The 9,651-nt window shown below is 39.9% G+C and overlaps 1 protein-coding gene across 2 annotated transcripts in view; it reads right to left on the bottom strand.

Moving 5' to 3' along the window:
* INTS13 (integrator complex subunit 13) overlaps positions 1 to 3,699 on the bottom strand; it is a 32,500-nt gene extending 28,801 nt beyond the window's left edge. The window contains exons 1-2 of one of the 2 annotated variants that reach the window (XM_007446284.1): positions 3,152 to 3,699; positions 1,930 to 2,165 (exon numbers count right to left, since the gene is read on the bottom strand). In XM_007446284.1, coding sequence (XP_007446346.1) covers positions 1,930 to 2,154 — 225 coding nt within the window. In that variant the 5' untranslated portion in view covers positions 2,155 to 2,165; positions 3,152 to 3,699. The remainder of the gene's footprint in view (positions 1 to 1,929; positions 2,166 to 3,151) is intronic. The other variant, XM_007446285.1, reaches the window with a different exon arrangement.
* Positions 3,700 to 9,651: the final 5,952 nt, after the last annotated feature.

Here is a 9,651-nt window from a genome sequence, read left to right on the forward strand (position 1 = left end):
AACCAGCCAGGGAAAGAGCTGGAGGTAGAGAATTCCAGGAATACAGCAAACAGTAAATGCAAAGACCTCTAGGTGCACACCCTCAAAAGGGTGAAGTTCAGAGAGGTAGGAGATAAGGTCAGAAAAACAAGCAGTGGCCATATAACCTAGAGCACTGAAAGCTAAAAGAATGGATTTGCACTTTATTCTAAATTTTAAAGTAAAGGGACTTCCCTGGTGGTGCAGTGATTAAGAATCCGCCTGCCAGTGCAGGAGACAAGGGTTCGATCCCTGGTCCGGGAAGACCCCACATGCTGCGGAGCAACTGAGCCCATGTGCCACAACTACTGAGCCTTTGTGCCACCAATACTGAAGCCCACGTGCCTAGAGCCCATGCTTCACAACAAGAGAAGCCACTGCAATGAGAAGCTCGCGCACGGCAACAAAGAGTAGCCCCTCCTTGCCACAACTAGAGAAAGCCCGTGTGCAGCAAAGACCCAACGCAGCCAAAAATAAATAAATAAGTAAATAAATAAATAAAAAGCATCCTAATTCTTCCACTGTATCTGTCAAATTTCTTAAAAAATTTTTTTAAGTAAAATGCAAACAAAATATATCAGGTAAGATGATAACAGTAAGGATACATTAGAAAATATATCAAATGAGGGCTATGTTCCCTTTTGGGAGAAGGGTGAGATTACTTCTTTCCCCTGGACTATATGATCTAATTCATGATCTTTTTTCCTATTATCCATGTAATACTCATTTTGCTTCCCCAGTAAGTTTGATAAGCAGCCTTTTCTCCTAAGACTTACCTGACAGGAACATATTTTACTGGCCACTTTACTCACATTACCTCATTGAAATCTTACAACAGTCATAGGAAGGAGGTGTTATGCTTACATGGGAGGAAACTGAGGCTTGGAGAGATGAAGCAAAATGATCAAGGTCACACTGCTGATAGCTTAATGATGCCAGGACTTGAACCGAAACCTGTGCGCTAAATCACTACATTATGCTTCCTCTCATATATACGTTTTTACCTTACATGATACACAATTTACAGGGGGACTAAAACAATTTATATTTTAATTTGGAACATATCTGAATGTATAATATGTATTAGCCTCTCTGTGTTCAGCCTTACTGTTACTGCTGTGCCTGTGCTGGTCTATGAACAGGCTAGGTCCCAACCTATGCTGCTCCAAATGAGACAGAAAGCAAAGCATCCACTTGTGGCTTAACCAAATGACTTTCCCAAAATAAAACAGTTCTGAAAACTGAGGATAATTTTCACACTTGGAGTTTCTATCAATCTTCAATTTCTCTTCTTACTGATAAAAACAGTTTCCCCTTAGAATTCTTAAGAGCATTCTTTACAATATGGCCAAATCCTGCAGCAATTTAGGACACTTTCACTAAAACTGTAAGCAGCCAGGTTCAAATTCTGGTTCTTCCTCTAACTAGCTACATGACTCAGGGCAAACTGCTTCTCTCTACCTCAGTTTCTGTGTCTCCAACAAGGCAGTCATAAACAAGGCTGATATTCAGATGGAACATACCAACACATTCTGACAAAGTGCTTTCAGCCAACATCCCTTCTGCTTAGGCTGGCAACAGTTCTCAGTGGTCAGTGTCTGTTCCATTCTGGTTTTATACACTTTGAATACTGTCCCAGTAATTACACTAGCTACCTCACAGGACTGCTGTAAGAGTTAAAGGAGTTAATATGAGGCACACGTAAGTGCTCCATAATTGTTAGTTGTTATTATTGTTGTTGGCCCCAACTAAATACATATATTAACCCCAAAGGGGAGTTCTATATACTACACTTTTAAAGTAGTAAATAAACAGTTGTAAGTCAAATCTAAAGCAAAGTCATACATAAAAGTGTAAAAGGCAGTCGAGTACATCCCCCAAATCATGCTTTTACTTGTACTTCACACTCACCAGCTTTTTGAAAGGAAATATATCATACATTATTCTACAATATTCCATGGAAGATTCTACTGAGCAAGTCCACAATGATTTAGATATAGGGGCCAAAGGGATGATTCCTTGGGTCCTATTCTTCACCAGCATATCAAACTCGACATGCTGTCTGCATGATTCTGCCATGTAAGGGCAGTGATCCACAACAAATACTGTTTTATGAGATTCAGAAAAAATCTTCATTTTGTTTTAACCTGTAAGGGATAAAATCTATTAGCCAGACATCTTATACATAACATTTAATATCTTAAATTATTTCTAACGAATGCGTCTTTTCCTCAAGATTTGATAGGGAACATGAATAATCAGTAGTCAAAGAAATTGATCGAACAAAGGACAAGATTTAATGAGGTCATGACCAGAAAGTAACAATTCCAGGGATGAGCTACACCATATTCACCTGTCATTCTACCAGACACAGGCAGATTACAATACATGCAGATATTTTTTGCTTTTGGAATGAACTTAAATTTGCCAGAAGAAAACATTTTTACAAATAATCGTATTGGTTTCCCTTACATAATACCAAACAAAATAAACGACAAACACTCTTCAAACACACTTTTGATGATCCTTGCTAATTGACATCAATCAAATATAAACCACTAAAGTAATATAAGTCAGCATTTAGGGGCTTCCCTCCAAAAAAATCTCAAGACTTCTGAAAAAGGGTGGGGACTGGGGAGAAAGAATGAACTGGAAAGCGTGACAACAAAAGGTAAGCTCAAAACATAACAAACATCTCCTAAGATAACTGCATATCTGGTCTTCGCAGCAGGATAAGGACCTCAAATTCACACTCTCCACCTTAGCTTCTGAAACACCACGGTAATTCATCATGTAGAACAGAAAAACTTAGGTGCTACCATCACATGGTGGGAAGGAGGAACTTTTGAAACTTTTTCTTGTAAGAACTCCCTTGCTTCGCTAATAAAATCTTATACTGAATAGACAATCCATATTCGAAAAGCACACGGTAAACACAGCAGAAGTGTTCATTAAAACGAACCGACTTTTTACAATCCAGCTATTTTCTTCTCCTGCTTTCCAATGCATTCCCCCTTCATGCAAAACTCTTCTTTGAGAAACCTAGACACACTCTGCTGGAAACTGGGGGTGGGGGGTGGGGGGAGTACAAGGTGAGTGGATAAGGAAGACCTCAGGATCGAGGTTCGCTTACTTTCGTGCCTGGTCCTGCAGTGAAAACGAACAGACGCTATGCACCACAGCCTCTCTGGAAAAGACTGCTGGCTGGGTGGGGAGGGTCAGCGCACAGTCAGGAGTGTCTGGTACCAAAGACAGGGGACTATGCTTTCCCCGCTCATCTCCTAACACACCGGTCCATCCCAGGCTTCCTAAATGCAGGAGCGCGCGCGCCTGCGCGTGAACACAAACCCTCACACACTCGGACTGGCGCGTGCGCATAGCACTCTTCGGCAGCCCCGCCAAGCTGCCCTTCCCCCTCTGCGGGCCAGACGCCCAGGTCTCTAACAGGAAGAGGGCGGAGCCAAGAAAAAAAATGCCTCCGACCCTCAAGATTTTCTACCCCCTAATTTTCCAGTCACCCATTGGGAAAATTGATCCGGGCGACCTGAGAGCCTCCCCAACAGCGAAGTACCAACCACAGCACCGGCTAACGGTGCTACAGTCCCCCTAAGCGCAAGGCCCGCCCACCAGATCTCCCCTTCTCAGTCTCTCCACCCAGGCCCGTTTCCCCTAGCAAAATTCGCGAGACTTTGCGAGAGGCCGAGAGAAAGCTTGAGCGTGGATTAGTGGGGAGGCCCGCCCCTACCTCTCGCGCATGTCAGCTAGAGGCCTCAAAAAAAATCGCTGGGCTCTGCCCCCACGGTTACGCGAGGAAGGAAATCTCGCGAGGTTGAAGAGCTCTGAGAACGCTAGTCGGAGGCGGTGAACGGAGGTTTTCCCTTGGCAAGTGATGGGGCTGAGCCCTTCTGATTCCCCCAGGCCGCCCCTGCACTGCCTCTGCTTGGTTCTGCGTCTGCTCGTTGAAGAAGCTGAACAGGCAAGAGGAGTCTCTTCCCCTGGGTGCATAGGTCCCCGTTGGCCAAGGCTTTGAGTCCTAACCGCACAGCTGACGGCTGCGAGGGATTGAGACCGGAGTAAGTGGAATCAATCCAGGGACCAGAGCGGGCATAGGGAGTCGGAAGCTTCCTTCCCCGATGGTGCTTTGCACCACCTCTTGAACTACCGGCTGCCAGTTCCTGGGCGCGGTACTTCCTCTCCTTGTTCAACTCTGAGCACCTCTTTCCGGAACTGAGGTGCGGAAAGTTCGATGAAAAGCCTTGGCCCTAACCCTGTGGACACACCTTCCCTCTCTGTTTTCTTCCTGCCTAACCCACCTGGGAGCTCACCGTTTGTGTGGCGGGGTTGGGGGGTGGTCGGCAGGGATGCAAAGGGGTACTTTTCAGTTTTCAATTTACCTCTTTGCATATGATATGGAGAACCATTCCCTCTTTCTTGAAACTGCCCTCCAAGAAATATTACTCTTTTCCTGGTACACTTCATGGGTAACCATACTGTCTGGAAACTGCCCTCTGAAGAATCCTACTCTTTTCTTGGTTTTCTTCCTGCCTTTTTTATGTATCCCATCTCAGATAATGGTACCGGTGCCCGTCCTGCTCTCCAAACTAGGAACCTAAGGCTCATCCTTGACTGTGTATTTCCACTTACACTGCACGATGCTATTTCTTTTTCTTTCACCAGATGATTTCCCCACCATCATCCTTCCCTAGAGTTACCATTCTGAAATACAAATCTGTTCATATCAATACTTTCTTTATGCTTTTTGAATAACCGTATTGCTGACAGAATTAAGTCCTAATTGTTAAGCATATCACTTAGGACCTTATACTGTCTGTTCCAATCCATTTCGTTCTACCTTTTTCGTCTTATTTTGCCTCTCCTCCAAATACTTCAATACCCAGTCATGCCAGACTGCTGGATATTTCTCCAAACATGCAAGCACTTCCACAACTCTGTGCCTTTGTATGTGTTGTACCATCTGTCTTGAATGCTTACTCTTCCTTATTTTTTTTAAACCAACTTTCAAGATCCAATTCATAGACCATTGTCTTCTCAGGCTCCCACAGATGATATTGATAGTACCACGGTTTTCCCAAAGCACTTGAGACGGTACTTCTGCAGTATTTCTTAGGTTGTATAACATTATTTGTTCAAGTATCTGTCTCTTGCGCTAATTTGAACTTGAGCCTGGGATCACGTCTTATTCATCTTTGTAACAAAAGTTAGACCAATGCTTGGTACATAGCAGGTGTTATAGTTCTGAAGATTCACCATAGGAGTAGGAGTCCATAGAATCCTTAAAAGTGTAGAATTTTAGAGCCAGAGGAACCTTGTATATTAGCTTAAAGAACCCTGACCTGTTTTGAATATGAGGAACCCTGTACCACCAATACACAAGTAATTGTACTTTTAGTATCTGTTAGTTGAGATTGTGCATAGTGGCAAAAAGACTATTATGCTTTTAAATGCTTTTGTATTTTATTATTACTAGTCTCTATTAAAAATAGTGGGCTATATATGTGAGAGAAATATTTAGACTACAGACCATGCTTGGTATATGTATATCCATGCAGCCCTTCCAATGATTCCTTGCCCATAGGTTAGAAATAACTGGTTTAGATTAAGTTAGGTCCTTCTTGAATTGTCATACCTGTTTGAACATACAGGTGTATGCAGCTTATATTTAGCCACAGTTCCAAGGTAAAGTATAATTAAAAAAAGAAATTCTCCTGTGTCCTTACTTTCAGATTGTTTCTTCTAACTTTAAAAATTCATTTTCTTCATAAACCACCTTCATAAAACTCCAAACATGTTCATTCCATCATTTTCAAGGACTGAAAATTTTTTGTGCTTTCAGATACAGTGCTATGTCTGTATAAGATGCTTTTTTAAAATATGTAATTTGTAATTTACATGTTTTCTTTCTTGATCTCTTTATAAGTTTCTAAGAAAACCATAACTAGGACTTTTTATATTTCCATATGTGTCAGTTAATATTATCTACTAATTAACTTTAGAGGCACCTGCCTGAACAATAAAAATTTTTAAACTAGATTGTTGACATTGATAGACACATCTGTGGTATGTCAGCGGTCACAGTATTTCTGTGTAGTTCCAGCTATAGGGTAATGGATTTGTGGATAAAGGAGAAAGAAGAGTGGTTTGAATTTCTTTAAATTTTTCTTAACCAAAATCTAAAACTAACAGCTGGCAGTTTCTGTCTCGGGTGGGTGGTGGTTTCTTTTTTATCAGCAGCACAATGTTCTGAACCCTCTGCCAGGACTGTCTGACTGCGAATGTCTTTGGGCGGTAAAGTGGGTGAGAATGTGGCTAATGTGGAGGGCGGGGAACTGCTTTAAAAAATTTTACCTGTAATATAAACCTACCTATAGAAGGTAGTGTAAGTAAGTACACTAGTTAAGTGTGACTAGTTAAGACATGCTCTCTAAAAATAGATAAATTGAGAATATCTTTTCTTTTTATTAACTGGATTCTTTTAAAATTTAAAACTTGTTAGAGAATGTGGAAAACAGTCTTCCTCCCACTCCAGTTACCAGCCAAACAGTGCGGGGGCGGGGGGGGGGGAAGCACAATGGTTTTCAAAAAAGGTGGCAAAGTAAATGCATATTATAAAATATTTTAAACTTTTCTGCAGTTTTACATACAGGAAATGAACATGCAGATTCATAGAAACTTTGTGTCACTGTTTTTCTGAAATGCTAATAAAGGTATGCTTTTAATTACCTGCTATTTATAATTCCTTTCCCTGAACAGGTATGTTTTTATAGTTACAAAAGAAATTTCAAATGTAGTTCATTTTGATAGTAGTATTTCATTATGCAATCTAGAGAATGTTTTTTAAAGTGGATGTCAATTCTAGTTTCAGAAAGTCTAATTGGTCTCCTTAAAAAACAAAATTCAACTGAGTAAACTTTAAAAATCTTATTGGCTTTGTTCAACGACTCATGAATCAGGCTGCATCCCATCTAGCAGAAAGGAGTTCCAAGGAGCTGTACAAAATTAAAGACTTTTATAGGAGAAGGGACAAGGAAGTTATACTAACAAAAAGCAGATTGGTTGGGACAAGGTCACTTTCCTTTAGGGGACGGCAGGGGTCTGTCAGACAAATTACCTCACAGTGATTCCTGATTGACAGATTTAAGGTTCCATTTCTGGAAGAGGCCAAAACTGTAAGTTAAGTCTTGGTTTGGTGATGTGGGGCTTAGCATAAGTGACATGGCATTTGGGGGCCTGTTTTCTTGTTTTTAACAGTCTTATAATTAACTGTGATGGCTGGTTAAAATAGGTACTAGGCTTTTATTGGTTATGCAGAAAAATATTTGTTATTTTTTCATCTTCATTTGCACTTCCACTTATTTTCTATTGCTGGTTTGAAATGCAATTTATATAATACTTTGGAAATCTCATTGGTCGAGTAGGGTCAAGGAATTTGCTTTGTTTTTCCACCCAGGAGACCAGGATAGTCTTTATATAAGTAAAAGCAAACAGGGCCCTGGAGAGCCATCTTGGCTCATGAATATCCACTAGACTGGGGGTCAGAAGTTCTATTTCTGGTACTAGCTTGGCTCCTTCCTTGCTACATGGTGCTGTCAGTCAGCTCCTTACCTTTGAAATCCTGAGTCTATTTCCTCATTGGTAAAATGGAAAAAACAGTTATCCCAATGAGCAAGATTCAGTATAAGGTTGTATTACTCAGGCTCAGAAAGCTACCAATAGTTGGAATTAATTAAAATTATTACCTAGCGGTTTGATTTTACTCTGGAGTGCTCTAGAGGTCCATTTAGATTGAATTAGGTTGGAGAAAAGGCTAACACTTTTGAAGAAGGAAAAGATGACTTGCCATATCAGATAGCAAGAGTTATTTTACAACTGTAACAGTTGAGGCAGCGTATTGATGTAAAGGTAGATAATAGATCCAGAGGTAGAATAGAGAGCTCAGAAACATACCCATACATTTATTGAAAAAACATACAACAGGTGTGGCATTACAATTCAGTGGGGGAAGAATATACTATCCAATAAATGGGAACTGGCGCAACTAGTTGTCCACATGAGAAAAGGAAAATATAATTAGATATCTTCCTTATACCACGCATGCAAATAAACAGATGAATTAATAAGCAGATGAATTAAAGACAAACGCAAAACCTTGGGGACAGATAATGATTTTTTTTTAAGTTTTAAAATTAATGTATTATGCCCTTTTTTGCAATATAGTTCTGTTTATTTTAACATGTGTACAGATTCCACTGCAATCAGGATACAGAACTATCCATTATTTCAGAATACTCTCTTGTGCCACACCCTTCTCCCCCACCCCTGTGCCCACTGCCACTCCCAGCTCCTGACAACCATTCATTTCTTATGTACCCTCTTATCTACCGCTGTGGTTTTGTCCTTTGGGCAGTGCCAGGTAAATGGAAGCAGTATGTAACCTTTTGAGATTGTCTTCTTTCACTCAGTCAGCATAATATTTTTGAGATTCACCTATGTTGTTGCCTTATCAGTGCTTCATTCCATATTATTGCTGAGTAGTATTTCATTGTATGGATGGTATGTACTGCAGTTTGTTTATCCACTCATTTCTCTACAGTAGATACCCAGAATTGGTATTCCTGGGTCATATGGTAGAATACATTTAACTTTTCAGAAACTGCTAAACCATTTTCCAAAATAACCATGTTATTTTGCATTCTCACTAGCACTGTGTGAGAGTTCCGTGCCAGCACTTGGTATGTCAATCCTTTCTATTTTATCCATTTTAATAGGGGTGTAGTGGAGCTCATCATGGATTTAATTGCTTTTCTTTAATGGCTAATGATGTTGACTATGTTTTCATGTGCTTTTTTTGCCATCCATATATTTTTTTGGTTAACTGTTACAGTCTTTTGCTCATTTTTAAAAATTGGATTATTACCTTATTGTTAGTTTTGAGAGGTTTTTATGTATTCTGAATACAAGTCCTGTGTCAGATATGTGATTTGTATCTTCTCCTAGTCTATAGCTTGTCTTTTCAGACTGTCTTAACAGTGTTTCCCAGAGCAAAAGTTTCTAATTTTGATGACATCCAGTTTATTGAATTTTCCTTTTTTGAATCAAGCTTTTGGTATCATGTCTAAAAAGTATTTGCTTAACCCCGGGTCACAAAGATTTTCTCCTGTTTTTTCTTCTAGAAGTGTTACCATTTTTCATTTTACATTTAGATCTATGGTCCATTTGGAGTTAATTTTTGTGAAAATTGTAAGAATTACTTCAGGGTTAACTTGTTGGCATGCAGATGTCCAGTCTCCCAGCACCATTTGCTGAAAAGGCTATCCTTTCTCCTTTGACTTGCCTTTACACCTTCAAAAATCAGTTGGTCATATTTCTGTGGGCTTATTTCTGGACTCTGTTCTGTTTTATCAGACTGGCTCTGCCAATACCATGCCATCTTGACTGCTATAGCTTTATAGTAAGTCTTAAAATTTAGAAGTGTGATTTCTCCAATTTTATTTTCAAAATTATTTTGGCTATTTGGGTGAATTTGCCATTGAAACCACTTGAGTCTAGAGAGTTTTGGCAGAAGATTTTTAACTACGAATACAATGTTTTTAATAGTTGTAGGACTATAGAATA

This window comes from Lipotes vexillifer, unplaced genomic scaffold, assembly GCF_000442215.2.
Source record: "Lipotes vexillifer unplaced genomic scaffold, Lipotes_vexillifer_v1.1 scaffold477, whole genome shotgun sequence".
Taxonomy (NCBI): domain Eukaryota; kingdom Metazoa; phylum Chordata; class Mammalia; order Artiodactyla; family Lipotidae; genus Lipotes; species Lipotes vexillifer.